This window comes from Misgurnus anguillicaudatus, chromosome 1, assembly GCF_027580225.2.
Source record: "Misgurnus anguillicaudatus chromosome 1, ASM2758022v2, whole genome shotgun sequence".
Taxonomy (NCBI): Eukaryota; Metazoa; Chordata; class Actinopteri; order Cypriniformes; family Cobitidae; genus Misgurnus; species Misgurnus anguillicaudatus.
The window spans coordinates 24,530,784-24,551,227 of record NC_073337.2 but is presented as its reverse complement, the minus strand read 5'-3'; the positions used below and the strand labels follow the sequence as shown (position 1 = coordinate 24,551,227).

Below are 20,444 nucleotides of genomic sequence, written 5' to 3'. Positions count from 1 at the left end.
AATACAATACAGATTTTTAAGTGTACAAAACAAACAGGCATGCCTGACTGCTGTCAAGAAACAAACAAACAAACAAAAAACGCACTGTGGGTTTAAACAAATAAAACACGATATCTATTGTTCAATATCTACCAACATTTCAATTCATAATTCTTCCTTTTTCAAACTTAATTACAATGGTATGAGTTGTTGAACATTTTTTGTGGAAACAATGATTTTGGCAACATGAATTTAAAGCCTTTAATGAGAAATACAAAAACATAATTTAAACAAACCACAATACATTTAAGGATAAAGTTAGAGAGTGTTTTTTTTTCAGAAGAAAATGTCCCTATGGCCCTATTCTACACTTTTGGCAAATGTGACTCCTTTACTTACCTTCTGGGATCATTAAGTATGTACGTCTATGACACAGAGATTGTAAGAAGGTGATAAAAAATGGTTATGAACAAAAACTGTTTTAAACCAGAAAGTTTTTTGAGGCAGACAATTTTATTTTTAAAGCATCAATCGTATATATCGTGTCAATCGTATAAAACAGCTCATTCAAAGGTAATAAAAACAATACAGTTCATTATTTAAAGTCTTTATACACCAATGATAATATAGTTATGTATATTATACTGCATTTTTGTCAAGAGATCTTCGTAAAGGTTACACAATGCACCTTTAAGGAGTAAGTTAGCCATGAAAAATAAAAAATCCCAAACAACTAAAAATCCCAAACAAACATTAGAGCGTAAATGCCAAGATTAAGATTTTATATATAACAGATAATCTAGATATATTTATCCTAATAAGTTTTTTAAAACATGGTAATGTTTAAATGTTTTGCTTTGGTGTTTAAAAGTCAGACAATCATTGAAATGTGGGAAAAATGAAGAGAAAGGCAGCAGATATAACATCCTTCTTCAGAAAGAGTAGCAAGAAGCAGCCAAATGAATCGTACATTTCATCACATGATTTTCTGGTCTCTATAGTTTTTTCAGCAATGGGAGATATAAATCCTGGTTTCAAAGTAAATTCCAAAACATTTATTTGATTAAATAGTTTTAAAAAACCATGGTTGAATTTTGACTATAAATTGTATGTTAATCTCAATTCATTTTAATTAAAATTAAAGTATAGCAATTGTATGTTATACATTATTCTGATTAACACAGCTATAATACTTAAAAGTATTTTAATGTTGGATGATAGAGATTTTATATGCCACCCCAGAGTAACTGCTGGCCCCTGCCTGGCCACCCCTATGAAAAATCCCTTGCTCCGCCACTGATTAGCAAAACACAAAAAATACATTATATTATAAATCTTTACCCGAACAAGTGACTTTTGTGCATGGACAAGTGAAACACAAATTTACTTGTCCGAAGGACAAGTTGCTCAAAAAATTTATGTCAAGCCCTGAAACGTTTGTTTTAGTTTTAAATATAAACACACATCGCTACACAGTAATGAACCACAATCTACTCAATATTAAAAATAATAGTATTTATTTAAAATTTTAAAAATATATATACATTTAAAATGTAATTATATCACACTATATCAGTGGTCACCAATCCTGGTCCTGGAGGGCCAGTGTCTCTGCAGAGTTTAGTTCCAACCCTAATCAAACACACCTGAACAGGCCTGGCGCCACGAGGGGGCAAAAGGGGGCATTGCCCCCTCAGATCTGATTTGTGCCCCCTCTGTTTTATTTTTCTATTCATGGTTACAAATAAAATTTTCATCCTTTTGATTTAAATAATAATTTAACCTTATCCCAGGCCCGGCGCCACGAGGGGGCAAAAGGGGGCATTGCCCCCTCAGATCTGATTTGTGCCCCCTCTGTTTTATTTTTCTATTCATGGTTACAAATAAAATTTTCATCCTTTTGATTTAAATAATAATTTAACCTTATCCCCATATGAGTAGAATGTTCAGTGACGTCACATACTATCAGATTCAAATGTCTTTCGCGTTGGTTGAGGCTGAGCCAGATGGACGAGCTCAGCGCTGTCATCAACATTATGCATGTGTTTTCAACCTCATAATGTTTATTTTAGATTTCAGACATTTAAATACACATAAGCACTGGTAAACCAATAGCCTAGTTTGTAAAATATGCCCTGATGTCTGTGGAAGCAACAACACAAATCTAGTCAAATAAGATAATAATTTGCAAATAATAAAAACTAATTATTTTCAATTTCAAATAATAATAATTTGCCGACGTGTGTTATTCATATCAGAAAAACACAGTGGAAGCAACTATTAAGTTCACTCTATTGTTAAAGGTTATAATTATACCTGTTTAAAAGACGGAGATGCGCACCTGTCAATCAGCTATTACATAACAGAGCGAGGCCAGAGACGAACGTGCAGGAAATAATATAATTTGTGCATCTTTGAATAACTGTAAGAATACATTCCCTTTAAATATGATTTTTGTCATATAAAGTTCTAAGAGATAATAATGTTTTTTATCCACTTTTATTGCGTATTAACTTGCGGTTAAAAGCGTGTTTCTTTGCGCATTTAGCCTACCTCAGAGTTTATTTCAGTAATATTGCTGTTTTTCCGGTAATAATAATACAATTTACACGTCAATCCTGCTTCCTTGTTTGTTTATTCATTTCATCATGCTGTTATGTTAAGTTATAGCCTATGTGGATATTTATTGCCATATGAGACGTCCATTGCCGTATATACATTCTCTCGTTTAATATTCAAATAATTTGCGGAATAATGTGTGCATCTTTGAATAACTGTAAGAATACAGTTCCTTTGAAAATAGTTTTTTTAAATAAATACATTGAGTTTCACTACTTTATTGTCATATACACTTCAGTCAGTGCACACAGCCAGGGTCTGAAACACACAGACATCATCAATTCTCAGATGAATATATGCGCTATTAATCAGAAGCAGAAATACTTTTAAAAATCCCAGGGGGAATTACTTTCATTACAACTTCAGATATACATACAACATATAATATTATAACAACAATTATAACATATAATAATATTCTCACAGTAACATACCTTGTATATTTTTATATAGCTCCTTTTTACTAAATAGTACTATTATTTTTAAATAATTCATAAATTGAACAAAAATAATAATGGGTTTAGTTCTGATATTGTATAAAGAAATACATGGTGTATAATTGCATTTTTAGAATATATTAGGCTTTATATAAGGTTTGTACTCTAAAAATACTTTATTTGTTACAAACAAGAGATAAAGAATTTACAAACGTTCTCATCTCACCATATCCACAGGTACAGAGTCATTATATACAATAAATTCGTGGGATTGCATTTTAAAAACATTTAAAAATAGATGCATTAGTTTAAAGCAAAGCATTTATTTTACTTAGCTACAGATGAAGCAGCTCTTTGCTCCTTCTAACGTCTCATAATCGGTCATCATTTATGTCCAAGAGACTCAATAATAATCTTTTACATTTTAATCCTTTAATTTTTCATATTAAAACGCGTTTTTGTGCTGCTTCGCATCCATGTATGTGATAAGCAAACCCGAGTTGTCATCCCGTTAATACTGCGCATATTATCAACGCTTACTCTAGCAAAAGACACTCGCGTCGCGCATTGCCCCGGTTGTATAATAAAGTCCAAAGTCTCTCATGAGCTAGGGGACGAATGCCCAGGGAGTTCAGAATTTCTGTGTGGGCATGCATCAGCCAAAGGTGTGTGAGTCTTTTCTGGGTCATGGTGCTGCGTACAATTTCACATGCCCCCTCGGTCATTTCATTCTGCAGCCGGGCCTGTCCCCGCACGGTATGCAATACAAATGATTTCTTCTTATTAGTGGTGCTTGCATTTATGCAAAGCATCACTATTATTATTCCTCATACATATTATTCTTCTTTTTCTGGACACTTTTTCGGCGCGTAACTCGTCCCGCACGGTTTAACGTAGTCCCATGAAAGAGGGCTCAAATCGACGGAATTGTTGAGGAGAGGTGTGCTATGACTTTTATAAGCGATCGGGTGCAGGATTTCTGAAAGGGGGGCGAAAAACCACCATTGACATAACATTGCGCCCAACTTTGACGAGTCATACCTCCGCTCGAGGATTTTGTAGAAACATGTGGGTTACAACATTTGAAGAGGGTGGTAGACTCTGTCAGGATGTCCCCCACAATGGGGTGTAAGGTTACCCTAGCAACCATTTTGGGCACCCTAGCAACCTATCCCATAGACTGCCATTATAAAATGCCCAGATGGATATCTTTGCATCACAGTCCCACATGAAAAAATACTATAGTGTATTATGGTAAAATTACTCTAGTAAATACTATAGTGTTTTTGAACCTTACTATAGTAAATGTACTACAGTAAACTGTATTAAAAGTACTATTGTAATTTATAGTAAACTAACTATAAAAAATGAAGTAAAATTACTCTAGTAAATACTATAGTGTTTTTGAACCATACTATAAAGTAAACTGTATTAAAAGTACTATAGTAATTTATAGTTATCTAACTATAAAAAATGAAGTAAAATTACTCTAGTAAATACTATAGTGTTTTTGAACCATACTATAGTAAATGTACTACAGTAAACTGTATTAAAAGTACTATTGTAATTTATAGTTAACTATAGGAAATTAATCTCAGCCTCAGACGTCACGCCCACAAACTTCAGTATTGAAGGTCTGGCTACGCGAGACTATATGGGGATAAGCCGGGGAAATCCACGTGTAGCCGCATCGCAAGCAGAATATTTGAAAGGTGCGCTGACGCGTGGGCGCGCCGGTGGGAAACCCATAAACCGCACTCACTTTGGCGTTCCGTATATGGAACCGAGAACAGGTGAACTTTTTTAATATTTAGCATGCGCTGCAAACAAGAACGAGCTCTATCTTATCCGAGTCTGAGCTCCGGTAGATCTACGGAATTGGCGAATTTGACAGCAACGATCCATCGGATAATAATAATGATTATGATGATCATTTGCGCAAGTCTGCTGATTACCATCAACAGCTTGGCTTCCGAAAAACCCGGTAAGAGTTGACGAGTTAATGGTTAACTTACTACATTGTTGCTAAATGCATTGATGTGAGAGGAAAGCATTTAACCTTTTTATAAGAAATTGTGCTTTGTGTTTGACAGAATGTCCAACAACGCAAATCATTTCGTGTGAAAAACTTCACACTGCTGCTCAGAGATTGACATACACTGCGCCTCCGATGAATCTGGCAAATGACTGTGAACATGGGTGGTACTATCTGGTGGGGCTTATTTACCTTAACTGTACAGTTAAAATAATGTTCATAAATAGAAATCTGTTTGTAATTCACGAGTTTTCTGTGTGCAGAACGGAACGTGTATTGTTTTTTCAAATGGCGGAACGATACCCAACTTGTCACTGAACAGCTGTGAGAATGTTCAGTTGCAGATTGACTGTCCCACGCCGGTGGTATGTATCAAATGTGTATGTCTGTACATTAACATTATCTTTTGTATGATTTTTAAATATTTTTCTTCTGTTACAGTTCAATTGCAATATCTATTTTACTGGTAAGTACTTACGATTTTTTTTAACCTTTTCCAACAGAGCTTTTTTGTTTTACTGTGTAGACGATATAAAATGTGCTTTTGTCTATGTTTTTGTCTCAAATTTTAGATGTGAAAAAATCCACAACCACGGAGTCCCAGTCAAATAATACAGGTGAAGAAGGCAAACAAGATGGTTATAATAAAGACTGCAGTCGAAACAGTACCATTTTTAATGTTATTTCACATTTCAGTTTGCCTAGTATATATCTCATCTCTTAATCAACACTTTTGTTGTCATGCATTTCAGAGGGATTATCTGCCTTGAAGATTGTCCTCATTGTGATTGGAATTCTGGTTGCTTTATCTATCATCATTTAGAATTATTATCCAGGTTGTCCAGGCTGAAATTGGTGAGTTCTTTCAAAAAAGTTTTAATAACTTCAATATTGTATGCTTGAGGAGCATTACATTTTAGCCTTTATCATTCCTGTGGATTAGATCATATTTTTTGTTGGGTCATGCACTGTCAGAATATACTGTCAGAAAGGTCCCTAGCTCTCACTGGGGTAGTACCCTTTCAAAAGTATTTGCACCTATTGATTCTTAATAGTAGCCTATACATCAGAGATGCATTTTGGTACCAAATGTATACATATCTGTACCTAAATGGTGCATACTAGGACCTTTTCAGACCTTTTCTGACAGTGAAATAGTTTTACATGACTTACAGGAGTGACTTTTGCTATGTGTTTTCTTCACCACAGGCGAAATGGTGTGGTAAAGTAAGGAAAGATCTGGGCGGGCCACCAAAAAAGGTATCAGTGGAGTGATGTCATGTTACATTGTGCCCTTAAACAAAAGCTTCTAATCTAATATGTTTACTAATTTTCTTTAAGTAAGTGTTAAACTGCTATATATTCACATCCTTCATTTACAGTGTTTAATCCTATATAACATATGGTTTCTTTTTACGAATTTTGGCGCTTATACCATTAGGACATTCCATTAGGTGTATTTAGTAACTTTATGAATGATTGTTTTCTTTTGCATGCCTTTTGAATCCATGTTATCATTACTATGACTAAGGTCGGACTAGTACAGGAACTATAGTAGAAATCAAAATAGATAAAATTATTCTGTATTCTGTAAAAATATAACCTGATATTCTTAAAGGGGACATATCATGAAAATCTGACTTTCCATGTTTAAATGCTATATAATTGGGTCAGTGCTTCTATCAACCTAGAAAATATGAAAAAGATCAATCCAGTAACTTAGTTTTGGTAAACCATTCTCTGCAAGCATGTGAAAAAATAGGTAATTGAAATTTGGGTCCTCTTGTAATCTCAGAATGGATAATACCACCCCTTAATCTGCACTATCCAACCACAGCACTGCCATTTAGTGCAGAGATCAACTCATTTGCATTTACAAGGACACACCCAAAAAAACGTGGTGATTTGAACATGTTATAAAAAATTATCTATATGGTATTTTGAGCTAGAACTTTACATACATACTCTGGGGACAGCAAAGATTTATTTTTACATCTAAAAAAAACTCTTGTGAAATGTCCCCTTTAAAATTGACAGTAAGGCCATGTCAAAGATCAACGAATGAAATCAAACTTTGATGCTTCTAATTAGAGTGAGACTATCTTGGATTTCACAGACAGTGTCAAATACACATGCATTCCAACTGAGATAATTGTGAGTCAATATATATATAATTAATATACAACATTTATATAACTAATATACTATATATGCAGAGGCGATCTGGGCTAGTTGTCAAAGGTAACATATAAAACTATACAGTCATTAGTTACTCATTTTACTGAGGGCGCGTGACACTTTTCTGAATGTGTGTTAAAATTGTTTAATGGGTTCATTTGTTTACCCAACAGGTTTTAAAAAATTATAGTTACTGAAATATATCTCTTTTGACAATTTCCTTATGTGACTACTAGCCCTGGTCTCGCATATATTAAAAGTGTAACTGTATGATCTGTATATGTAATGTGGCATGGCACATGGTACTTCCTTGTTGAGAACACAGATAAAAGATTTTTGCTGGCATTATCCAGATATATTGGCTTATATTGACTAGGCACAACTATTTGGGGCCTATTAAGGCGCAAAAAAACTGTATTACGAGATAACTATTTTATTTGGCAGGTATTTCAAGTTGTTGCTGTGGAAGCAAAAATGCATTGAAATGCTGTGCCAGTGAGTACACCTAATGCATTACTAGTCAAATACATCACTTGGACTAAAACACATGAGCTGCCTCAACTGAAAATAACTTTCAATACACTGACAGATTTTAAAATAAGCCAGTGCCATTGATGCACTCTGGTAATGCCTTTTTCTGAGGGATTTTATAAAAAATGCTTAAACATTTTAATTTAACTAAGGCATAGTTCTGGCTTAAGCTAAGCTTTGTCTGTGAAACCAGGCCATGATGTTTTAATATAGATAAGACTAAAATAAATAGGGTTTCTCTGTGCCATGCTATGTTACTCTAAAACAGTATACTGTTTGATTACTAAATATTTGTAATATTTTAATATATATAAATTGTATAATGATATTGAATATAACATATTATGTGGAGTAATATGATAAATAGTAATCAGGGTTCCCACAGTCATAAAAACATTTTAAAATTGTGATTTCCAAGCCTGTTAAAGTCTTTGAAATTAGCAGCATCAGACGAATAATGGTAATTTCTAAAGTAAATATATTTTATCAGATAGATGAGCACTTTTGTTAGGTAAACAACGCAGTGTGACGACATCAGTTTTGTTTTTGTGTTGGACACATCTTTTAATTCAGAAATTGCTACTCAAACAAACATAAATCTGCCAAACAATCTCTGAAAAACAATTTTTTTTCCTGTAATCACAAATACTTGGGTTGTTTTAAAAGATCATGTTCAAGTGTGGGGACCCTGAAAAATGAAATGGTAAAATTTTGTTGAGTCTGCATTAACTAATTCATTGTCAGCTGTAAATTTGATGTGAAGTGCAAAATTTATGCAGATGCATGTTGGATTTCATTTAAGCTTTATTGATCTTGCTTTTTGTACAGCATAACATTACTTTCAGCTTTTTTGCTTCTGTATTTTTTTTTTTTTTTTTTTTTTGAGCAAAACAATCTGTAAACAAACTCTGATAAATATGACATCTGATCAATTCTTTCAATAAAAGCTAAACTATTTTTGTGCATTATTTCTTGTTCCCAAGATCATTTTACAAAATAAGTCAGCAACGGGTTAGCGGCCCGCATTCGGCTTAATATGTGGCCCACAGCCTTTTTTTGTCTTAATATTCAAGGTCAAACAAAGTCCCTTTAGAAGACTTTTACGTGAATGAGAGAAAATCAATAACTAATTGGCTGCTACTGTTACAGGATTGTTTGTCTTTTGTCCCCAGAGAGATTAAAACATGACATGACATTCTTACACTAAAACCACAAACCAATCAAGCAGACTCCTTAAAGTATTAAAGGACTCATAGCAGAGATAAACTTCATGAAATGCATTTGTTTTAGTAAAACACACATTGCTACTCTGAACTCTGTTCCTCTCTGTCCTCAGAAGCACCAAACTATATCCCCCCCCCACCCAATGGACACACAACTACTCACACATTGCATTAGCCACTTTGCTATAAATGATGCTATCAAACCTGCACAGTTTGTACTATGTAAATATACTGAGAATATTTAAACTACTTTTATGTGCCGCAATTTCTCTTTTTTCTTAAATACTGTATATTATTTATGTCTAATTTCTAAAACTTGTTTTTGTGTAATGTTATTATTGTACATACACTGTAAACAAATGCAGCATTTTTGTCAAATCAACATTATTATATGTTACTTTAAAGGCGGAGTCCACGATGTTTGAAAGCCAATGTTGATTTTTGAAATCACCCAAACAAACACGCCCCTACCCCAATAGAATCTGGACCTTCTGTTGATAGACGCGACCCACACATACGCAACCCGGCATTTGATTTGATTGGCTATAAGTGTGTTTTGGTAGTCGGCCCGTCTTCTTTTCCAACGCGTTTTTCAAACATCGTGGACTCACAATATTGTTATGTTAAACAATTTCAACTTCTTTTTATAAGTTATGTCAACTTATCGTAGGTCAAAACTTAAAACAGTAGGTTGAATTGACTTGCAAAACCAAGTTATTTTAACAGCATTTTTTTTAAAGTGTATTTATACATTATAGTTATCATGCATTATATAAATGATAGCTCAGATGAAGTGCGAAATGACGCATGAAGTGCGTCTGACATGTTTTCTTTTAAATGGGAATTTTTAATCAGACTCTGAATGGATTCTGCCAACAAACCAGTATTTCTGAAATACTTGAGGCATGAGGGATTTAGCATATTTGAATGTATAATATGTGCCGAGAGCTTTTGGTTAATATCATTATCTCATTTTTGATAGAGATGGTGTTAAGCGTCTTTTGCATCTGAGCTTGTCAGTTCATTTTTAGAGTTTGACAATTTGCATGTAAAAATTTGAAGTATTAATTTATTTACAAAATAAATACAATGCAAGATTTAAGTGTACAGAACAGGCTTAACTGACTGCTGTCAAGAAACACATTAAACAAACAAACAGAAAACGCACTGTGGGTGTAAACAAATACTTAATAAGACACAATATCTGTTGTTCAATATCTGACCAACATTTCAATTCATAATTCTTCCTTATTTAAATCAAAATTACATTGGAGTTGTTGACCAGTTATTTTTTGTGGGTACAATGATTTTGGCAACATGAATTTAAAGCCTTAAAAGAGAAATACAAAAACATAATCTAAACAAGACTTTAATTCACCCCAATACATTTAAGGATAGTTAGAGTTTTTTCAGAAGAAAATGGCCCTATTCTACACTCTTCCTCATTGGCTTGATTGATCCCTGTCAGCAGTCCTCTCTTCTTCCTCGTCATCTTCCTCATCCTCTTCCTCGTCTTCCCCTTCCTCCCCCTGTGCTGCCCCTCGACCAGTTTTCGGACCCTTGCAGATTTTAAGGTGCCGTGTGAGGTGGTATTTAGTAAGAAAGCCCTTGCTGCATTTTTCACAGATGAAATCCCGTTTGCCATCGTGAGAATTTAAATGTTTCTTGAGATGGTCCATCTTCAAGAACTGTTTGTCACATTTTGGACAGCTTATCTGGCGGTCTCTAGAATGGGGAAAGATAAAGAACAATCAACGAGGTGACTACTAGATATTATATGACAATCTCAAACTATTTTATTTGTCCAGTGTGATTGTATGACTACATGTCTATGTGTATTGCAAGATCTGAGCTCATCCATCCACGTTTGATTTGACCATGACAGGGTAAAAAAATATTTTTTTACATCCTAAGTTGTCATTTCAGACATAGAGAGGATGTTAATATATTATAAACAATTACAAATGACTAACTTTAAAATGAATACTTCACAATAAGACCAGAAACACATATTAAGAAAGTAAAATGGGTCAATTCTGTTTTAAATATATCTATCTAGTACCATCATTACTTCCATTTAACGTGGGCATATTTGTAGCAATAGCCAACAATACAGTGTATCGTTTAAATTATAGATTTTTTTAATGCCAAAAATCAGTCCGATTTTACGTAAAGATCATGTTCTATGAAGATATTTTGTACATTTCCTACCATAAATATATCTAAAATCCGTGTTGGGGGTAATGCATTACAAGTAACGTGCACTACGTAATAATATTACTTCTCTGAAGTAACGAGTAAACTAACGCATTACTTTTTAAATGTACACATTGATATTTGAGTTACTTTTTTTGTTTAATTAATTCTTAAATATAATTATTTAAATATCTTCCTATCATAACAAGCCACGCATCAGTGGAAAGCATATTCATTCAGCTTTCAGATAATGTTTAAATCTCAATTTCAAGAATTTACCCTTAAGATTGGTTTTGTGGTCCAGGGTCACATTTTAAAGCTGTGCAAAATAAAAGCATACCTATTAATTTGAAAAACTTACAATGAGTGTGAATACATGTGCTGTTTAAGGTCTTGTTTCCGCACAAACATCCTGTCACAATGGTCGCACTTAAAGTTCTTGGTACCGTTGTGTATGACCATATGAGATTCCACATGTGCTTTCTGAGTAAAAGACTTTCCACATACTGTACACCTAAAGTTCTTCTGACCTGCAGAAAAAAGCAGCATATATTTAGCCAAAGATATTAGATAGCAACTACGAATACGGGACAATGCGACGCTCAATATGGCTGCACTGGCAACAGAAGTTACACCACCTATTTAAAAGAGCCAATCAGCAATCAATAAAGACTGACGATTATTTGGGGGTGGGGCTTTATACAGAGTCACGTGAGGCGCTTGCCAAACTGTGTGCATGCACAGTAGCTGAAACGACCCTGAATAAAGTGTTTTGCCGGACTGAAATAACTGCACGGAGGTGTTGCAAACATGGCCACCTATTGATTCAGCCTATTATGCTGTTTGCAATAGTTTCAAGTTGTAAAAGCACAGCTGAAGTCATGTTTGACATACTTTAGGTTATCAACTGCCAACATCCAATAAAAATGAGTTGTGTGTCTGTTTTGATAACAGGGAAACACACATTATCTGCTAAATGCAGATCATAAAATGCAACTAACCACATAATGGTGCGTAGTTGAAACAATTAAATAGTTTTTAGCATATAGCTACTATATTTCTATAGCATTGTTTTTTACCTGTGTGAATTCTCAGGTGTTTCCTGAGATTGCTTGGATCACTAAAAGCTTTGCTGCAGTAGCTGCACTTGTGCGGTCTCATGCCCATGTGACCCATGAAATGCACGTTAAGTTTGGTGGACGTGGTGAACGCTCTCGTGCACATGCTGCATTTAAACTTCCTCTCGCGGCCGTGAGCGTGCCCGTTGCTGCTGGAATGTTCGCTCATGTCTGAATGGCACTGCCATTGTGGAGGGGAGGCGGAGCGGGATGCCTCGTTGGTCACTTTCTCTTGTGATTGGTTGTGGGTAGCGTGTGCAGGGTGGTCCTGGGAGGGGCTTTGGCTCTGGGCATGGCTGTTAAGGTGAGATTTAAATTCGGTGAAAGAGGCACACTCTTTTCCACAGTGGCAAATCTGGCCCTCTGGCACTGCTGGTACACCTGAATAGACATAGTAATGACTGGGTTGACATTGTGATGTAAACAAAATGGCGATCTACAAGTAAAACTATGACGTTTGTACTGTTTTTAATTTTACATTCATATAGCCCATCCCAGTGTTAATCTATGAAGACATGGTACCCTTTAATACCCATTGTCACACCTAGCTGCCTGCTGTAATCCCCGCTGTAATAAAACATGAGCTCCTGGTCTGGCAGGATCTCTCTGGATGTGCAGAAATAAAGCTTCCCGTTGTCAATATATGCCACAAGGTTTCTTTCTTCTGAAGTCCTGCAAATATAATAGACCTAATGACTTTCATATAAAGCATGACATGTTATTTCTTAAGACCTGTCTGACTCCATAGTAGGAAAAATAAATACTATGGAAGTCAATGGGTAACGGCAAATGTGTGCTTACCATGATTTATTAAAAATGGCTTCTTTTGTGTTCAACAGAATAAAGAGACTCATACAAGTTTAGGGTGAGTAAATGGTAACCAAATTTTTATTTTTGGGTGAACTATCCCTTTAATTCAGATTAGATCATTCAAATTTCTGATAATTCTGATTAAAAAAAGTGTTTTGGGATAAAGTTACCTTGCTTTCCGTACAAACATCATCCAGTTGCACTCGTGCTCATCTGTCGTGACGATACAGAACTCTTGAATATCATTGTGAAACATCTATGGTACAATAAGAAAAAGCAATCAGCCACCACCATTGCCAACATAATCTGTGTATTGGTAAAACAGTGTGATAAAATTTTAAACCAGTTAACACTTAAATTTGATATCGACCTTCCATATCTGAGGGGTGTCCTTGTCAGACCAGTCTGTAAGTTCAACACTACTGCAGTGCTGTCCAACCATAGGCCCAAAGCAGGTGCGTGAAGGTATGGTCTCTCTAGCAAACACACCTACAACAAACAAAAAAACAACAACACATGTGGGATAAAGCAGTTTTGGATTTAAATTAGTGATACAACAAGCTTACTTTACTTACCAGTAGGCTCATCATTTACTGAAATCCGCATGCATAAGGGGCGGGGCAGAGAGAGGCGGGCTCTACTCTGAATGGGCGTGTCTGGAATGAATGTGACAGGTCCATGTTCGGGGCAGTCGGAGGGATACGACCGCTCACACAAAGTACACCCTTGTAGATAATAAAAAGTATGAAATTTGACCAAACCACATTACACTGTTTAATGTCCAAATCCAGTGGTTCTCAAAATGGGGGGCGTGAGATGGTGCCAACAACACTACATTGTTAAAATGTTTAGTTTGAGAATGTTTTATGTCACAAATTTTCTCTGGGGGCGTGAAGGGGTGCACCCTACACAAAGGGGTTTGAGAACCACTGCCCTAATCCAATGCAAAATGACTATACAAACTTACAAATGTTAAAGGCCGTGGCCATGTTTTCCTTATTGGAGGTTGAGTCTTCTAGTTGCAATGTAGAGTTCACCAGCACCAGGCTATTGTCTGGTCCTAAAGACACCTCAGCAGTGATGGGAGACACGTTGACAGGTTCTAGTCCCATACCCGCAGGCCCGTGTAAAGATACAGGTTCTAGCTGAGACTGTTGGGGCATGGCCCCAGTGAGCACAACACTAACCACCCCAGAGCTCAGCCCACCAGTAGTGTTGGTTCGTACCCTGCCACCCATATGCTCCTGCTCCATCACAACGGGCAGCTCCAGCCCTGCTCCATGCAGGGGCATAACACCTCCGGAGGAATCCAAACCTTCATGAGGCTGAGGTCTGGGCCCAAGCTGCTGCTGGGTCTCTGCCACCACTACACCTTCCATGGTGGCCAAGTCTTCTTCCATGCCATCCGGAGACATGGGACTACTGACACGTGACTCCATGGTTAGTCCTGTGGTGTCTAGCTGCACTTCGTGAGAGCCTCCCTGGTGGAGATCACCCTGGCCTCCTACTTGCCGTGAGTCTAGGGACACCAAGCCCTGTTCTAGAGGGCCGCCTGGGCCACTGTATGGGTCTAAGCCAGAAGGGTGGTTGTTGGAGACAGAAAGCGTACCATCCATGTTAAGGCTGCTCGGATGAATGTACTGAGGTGGTGGACGATCTGCCAGGTATGACAAAATACCTAAAGAGAATAGAGATTTTGTTTATATATTAAACATGCATTTCCTTATGTTTTGGTGGTCCTTGGGATGGCTGAGGAAAGGATGAAAACCCTTGGTTTAAAATATAACGTTACCTGGAAGAATATGTCTAAAGTAGCTACTCTCCAGGTGGGGGTATGGAGGAGGTGGTAATGTATAATTTCTCTCTGGAAGGCCACACATAACACCTCTGTCCCCTAAAGGACCCATGGGTAACATCAAGGACAGTGCTGAAGGAAGAGGCCCAAGAGATGGACCCAAGCTGGGTATAGCGACCGGCATGCCTGAAATTAAACAAGATGTGTGTTATGAAACTTTTCATATCATACAAAACGTCACAGCAATGCATCAAGGTGTTTGTGTCCTGACCTGAAGTGGTGATGGGGTTGTGGGTTGGAGATGTGGGAAGGCAGAGGTGACTCGCACTCACAGGGGGCACGCTGAGCTGGTCCATGCCCACTGGGCTGAGGTTCATGTCATTCATGCTAAACAAAAGAGACGGTATATAGCATTCAGGTATAATCTATATATGCTGATGTCACATGCATATGTATTTGTTTACCTGACCGCGTAGATTAATTAAGGCATTGAGGTGACGGATGGATTACTGGATCTGCAAATAAAAAGACTAGTTAATAAATAAAACCTTTTGAGTCTCTCTTTATAGTTGTTTTCACTCATTCTATTAGGGTCGATTTCATAAGCTGACTATCACTCCTTTAAACATTAAAAATAATTTAGTATACTTTAACATTTACCATAGTACATTTCTACATACTATAGTTTTTTTTTCACACCTTAGCATAGTAAAAATTGCAGTATTTTCTACCGTTTATCAAATTATTATACTTTATACTGAAGAATACCATAGCATACGTTCACAAAGTGTAGTATTAATTACTGTAATATTCTACAGTAGCATTTACTACAGTTTACTATAGTAAATACTAAAGCATACTACAGTATTTTTAATGTGAGTTTAACTGCATCTTCTAACTGTAACATCTACCAACAACAAAAATAAAATGTGTTGGTAAACAAACGTCGACAAACAAATAAAGCAGAAAGAATTTCAAGAACAAGCTAGTACTGAGTTAGCTATTTAACCAGGTTAAGAGAAACGCAATATCACCTAGAAATGTATGTAGATGTTATTGCAGGAATGGGCAGTTATTATTTAAACACACACTAAAATTAAAAATTACTTACATTCACAGCCCAATGTTTACCTCTCCGTACAAGATAGATAATAAGAAAACAATAACATTTCTAAAGGCAAAGGGGTATGACTCAAGGTGGGAATCTGTATCAAAATAAGAGTCTTACAACGTGTCCGCTTAAATTAAATAAAAATTGTACTATACTTTATTTTTACTGTAGTAAAATGTCTAAATAAATGCTATGGTGTTTTAACCACACCATAGTAAATATTTAATTATACTAACATATTTATCACAATTGATCAATACCGTATTGTTAAAACTACAGAGTACTATAATATGCAGGAACAATGTGTAAAAATTACTATAATATACTATATAACATACTATAATAATTCACTACAGTGAATATTAAAATATACTATGGTATATTTCATGTGTCGTGCCCGTGTAGCTGGCTTGAATCTTCAGGTAAAAGTGTAGTGGCGAATCACAAGACTTTTAATTTGAAATCTAAGACAGGTTTCCTGTGTCCCGCTGCACCGGAAAACAAAAAAGTACTGCTACTGTTCGCCTGAAAACCTGCTGTGTAATCTTAGCTTTAACACTCACCGTATAGATTTATTTAAAGAAAGCAGTCATGCCTGACTATTTGGGTTCTGAGCAACGCAAAGTTAAAGAGGAGGAAAAGGAAGACAAACCAATTCGAGGTATTATTTGTGAGACGTTTCGTGTCTTTTTAATGGATGAAATTCGCAAGTTAGCATTTGCTAACTAGCCGCAATGTAGTTGAAATTTGTCAACAACAACATACAAAATGTATTTACTACACATATAAAATATGTTTTTGTGTTAATTCGTCTTTGCTTCATTGTGTTTATTAATATGTGACGTTTAGCACAGAATCTCATTTGATATATATATGTTTGCATTTGAAAGTGAACATTATTAGACCCAAAATTAAGTTTTTTTATGTTTATCTTTGTTTTATTCTTTTAGCCTTGGATGAAGGAGATATTGCACTCCTAAAAACATATGTAAGTAGGGTTTTTAAACATTATAATACTTTATTTAGATTGTGATGTCATTAGAAATTAATTGATTCATGTCTTATTTGTTAATGTCTTACAGGGCCAAAGCACTTATTCCAGACAGATCAAACAAGTGGAAGATGATATTCAATCCCTTCTGAAGAAAATAAATGAGCTCACAGGTAAATGCACCGTCATTGAAAATGTCCAACATTTTGTGGATCCACTCATCAACTCGCATTATGTCGTCATATGGTAAAATCCTGTAATTTTGGCAATTATGCATATTTTTTGTGTATGTTACAGGCATTAAAGAATCTGATACAGGTCTGGCTCCTCCTGCATTATGGGATCTGGCAGCAGACAAACAGACTCTGCAGAGTGAACAGCCTCTGCAGGTTGCCAGGTATAAAATAGTGATGGCACAATGAACATAATATTCTATCTATCTATATAAATTTTTTTGATTGTCTGATTTTGTTTATTCATAGGTGCACCAAGATAATCAACGCCGACTCTGAGGATCCAAAGTACATCATTAATGTGAAACAGTTTGCCAAGTTTGTAGTGGACCTGAGCGACCAGGTTGCTCCCACTGACATTGAAGAAGGAATGAGAGTTGGGTAAGGAGGAAATGATGGATTATTCACTTTACGTTCTAACTCCAGGAGCACCTTAAAAGTTTCTCTTATTAGTGGTGCTTGCATTTATGCAATAACAAATAACTCTTGTTATTGCTCGGGTATATTCCTCTTCCATGACTTTTAAAAGTGGGGCAAGAGGGGTGAAAAACCACCCAAAAAAAATCCCATGGACTTAACATTTCGCCGAACTTTGATGGGTCATAGCTCAGCTCGACGATTTTGTAGAAATGTGAATTACAACATTTGAAGAGGGCAGTAGACTCAGATTGGGGTGTACATTGTACCCCTGGCCCCTGGGGGTTGTAAGAGGCACCTGACATTTCCCATAGAAAAACTATGGGGCAAAAGCCCATTGGAATTAACATTGCGCTGAACTTTGATGGGTCAGAGCAAGGATTTCATAGAAACGTGGGTTACTAAATTTAAAGAGGGTGGTAGACTCTATAAGAACATACCCCACAATGGAGTTTAAGTTCACCCTAGCAACCATTTTAGGCACCTTAGCAAGTGATCCCATTTACTGCCATTATAAAATGCCTAGATGGGTGGTCTCATTTATGAGTGGGCATCCAATCAGTCTCTCAGGATCCTAATAGAGCTATTAAGCCACACCCCAAGCAACCACTTTTGAGCACCCTAGCAACAAAAACAGTTATATCTTCAAATTTGAATGTCATAGAGACATGGCGGTTGCTTTATATTACTCAAACTGGCAAGCAGCCTATGGAGTATCATTATTGGCCACTGCCAAGCCACTCCTAGCAACCATATACAGTGCCCTAGGAAAGGAATAAACAAAGCCTATATCTCTGCATCAGAACATCGTAGAGACACAAAAGTTGGATCATTTTATTTATGGGTTGGAGTATAATCAATGGTGGATGCCAATTCACTCCCTAGCAACCAATTAAAAAGCTTATATCTCTGCATCAGAACATTGTAGAGACACAGGGGTTGGATCGTTTTACTTGTGGCTTGGAGTATATTCACTGCTTGATTTTGCCACGGAAAGCACCACTTTTTAAAAAAAGTCATCTAGTTGATCTTACAAAGCTTTTATCTGTTAACAGTGTCGACAGGAATAAGTATCAGATCCACATTCCCCTGCCACCCAAAATTGATCCCACTGTCACCATGATGCAGGTAAGCAATAGCTACGGTTTCCTTGGCAATATGGTCATTTGGCTGCTATCACAGACAGGGTAACAAATAATAATTATGTTTTAAATGTACACAGGTGGAGGAGAAGCCTGATGTGACCTATAGTGATGTTGGAGGATGCAAAGAGCAGATAGAGAAGCTCAGAGAAGTGGTTGAGACCCCTCTTCTCCATGTAAGCCACAAATGCTTCCCTATTAAAAATAAACAGCACTTGTCTAAAAGACATTAAGATGTTAATTGAAACCATTTTACCCCCATCCGGAGCGTTTTGTAAACCTGGGCATTGAGCCTCCAAAGGGTGTGTTGCTGTTCGGGCCCCCTGGTACTGGAAAGACCCTGTGTGCCCGAGCCGTGGCTAACCGCACTGATGCCTGCTTCATCAGGGTCATCGGATCCGAGCTGGTTCAGAAGTATGTTGGAGAGGTAAGTGTCTTTACAGTAAAATTTTTACAAAACAAAATCTTTGTGATTAAGTGTAATTGCAATGTGTTTGTGCTCAATCTAGGGTGCCAGGATGGTTCGTGAATTGTTTGAGATGGCGAGAACCAAGAAAGCCTGTCTAATCTTCTTCGATGAAATTGATGCTATTGGAGGTGATTTCGTTTGTTTACAGTAAACTTGCAATACAGTAGGGACTGGATTATGGTCCTGTGGGACCGCTGGGAGTCCAAGGCTCAGTCTGTTATCCAGCTCTAATTACATGGTGTTATTATGGGTAATATCTCAGTCACATAGGTGTCTTTTGTGTAATGTAATCCTTACTAATCTTGATCTTAAGCTTCACAATGAATCAGCCACTTTAGTAATGCAGCTGTCTTGTAGGTGCCCGTTTTGATGATGGAGCTGGAGGTGATAATGAAGTGCAGAGGACTATGCTGGAGTTGATCAATCAGCTTGATGGCTTCGATCCAAGGGGAAACATTAAAGTCTTGATGGCCACCAACAGACCAGACACATTGGATCCTGCTCTTATGAGACCCGGTCGACTGGACAGAAAGATTGAGTTCAGCCTGCCCGACCTAGAAGTGAGTGTTAAATACTATCATTCATTTTAAAATGCTATTAATACAATCTAAGTTGTAAAAACTACGGAGTGACCAAAAAATAGCCATGATGTCATGTGTTACATTGTAATTGTATGCTCTTTGCAGGGTCGTACTCACATCTTTAAGATCCATGCTCGCTCCATGAGTGTTGAGAGAGATATCCGCTTTGAGCTGTTAGCACGTCTTTGTCCAAACAGCACAGGTAAGTACTGATCTCGAATTCGGCGCTTTATGTTAATCAACGTTGATGTTTCAGGTACATCTTTATTTGACGTATGATTGTTATTTGTTTTCTAACCAGGTGCTGAGATTCGCAGTGTGTGCACAGAGGCAGGCATGTTTGCCATCAGAGCTCGCAGAAAAATCGCTACGGAGAAAGATTTTCTGGAGGCCGTGAACAAAGTCATCAAGTCCTACGCCAAGTTCAGCGCCACCCCTCGCTACATGACTTACAACTAAATGTTTTTTCCCGTATGCGTTTGTTTTCTGACTGATAGTGGATCCTAAGTGGATTTTCATGTTTCTGTGATATTATTGAACTAATAAAAACATCCATATTACACTTACACATAATTTCTA

At 36.6% G+C, this 20,444-nt stretch overlaps 3 protein-coding genes across 4 annotated transcripts; 2 read left to right on the top strand and 1 right to left on the bottom strand.

Annotated features, from left to right (window-relative positions):
* The first annotated feature begins 4,954 nt into the window (after nucleotides 1-4,954).
* Nucleotides 4,955-8,919, top strand: LOC141364310 (uncharacterized). Its single transcript, XM_073868564.1, has 6 exons — nucleotides 4,955-5,247; nucleotides 5,334-5,435; nucleotides 5,512-5,536; nucleotides 5,643-5,687; nucleotides 5,823-5,925; nucleotides 6,280-8,919. Exons 1-5 carry the CDS (start codon nucleotides 5,206-5,208, stop codon nucleotides 5,891-5,893), a joined length of 285 nt encoding a protein of 94 aa, XP_073724665.1. The 5' UTR covers nucleotides 4,955-5,205; the 3' UTR covers nucleotides 5,894-5,925; nucleotides 6,280-8,919.
* A 1,132-nt stretch (nucleotides 8,920-10,051) lies between these two features.
* Nucleotides 10,052-16,302, bottom strand: prdm4 (PR domain containing 4). 2 transcript variants are annotated; one of them, XM_073868546.1, is made up of 12 exons: nucleotides 16,033-16,302; nucleotides 15,386-15,436; nucleotides 15,193-15,308; nucleotides 14,919-15,107; nucleotides 14,094-14,804; nucleotides 13,702-13,851; nucleotides 13,497-13,615; nucleotides 13,297-13,382; nucleotides 12,849-12,988; nucleotides 12,278-12,697; nucleotides 11,560-11,728; nucleotides 10,052-10,727 (listed from the first exon to the last, which is right to left on the bottom strand). In XM_073868546.1, exons 3-12 carry the CDS (start codon nucleotides 15,305-15,307, stop codon nucleotides 10,445-10,447), a joined length of 2,382 nt encoding a protein of 793 aa, XP_073724647.1. In that variant the 5' UTR covers nucleotide 15,308; nucleotides 15,386-15,436; nucleotides 16,033-16,302; the 3' UTR covers nucleotides 10,052-10,444. The 2 variants fall into 2 exon arrangements, with proteins under 2 accessions (XP_073724647.1, XP_055047441.2); XM_055191466.2 differs by having other exon boundaries at nucleotides 12,861-12,988; nucleotides 16,033-16,296.
* Nucleotides 16,303-16,518: 216 nt separating this feature from the next.
* psmc2 (proteasome 26S subunit, ATPase 2) lies at nucleotides 16,519-20,438 on the top strand. Its single transcript, XM_073868561.1, has 12 exons — nucleotides 16,519-16,693; nucleotides 16,983-17,020; nucleotides 17,115-17,196; nucleotides 17,321-17,420; nucleotides 17,506-17,637; nucleotides 18,729-18,801; nucleotides 18,896-18,985; nucleotides 19,072-19,242; nucleotides 19,325-19,412; nucleotides 19,642-19,844; nucleotides 19,971-20,067; nucleotides 20,167-20,438. The coding sequence occupies exons 1-12, from the start codon at nucleotides 16,624-16,626 to the stop codon at nucleotides 20,322-20,324; spliced, it is 1,302 nt and encodes a 433-aa protein (XP_073724662.1). The 5' UTR covers nucleotides 16,519-16,623; the 3' UTR covers nucleotides 20,325-20,438.
* The last annotated feature ends 6 nt before the right edge of the window (nucleotides 20,439-20,444 follow it).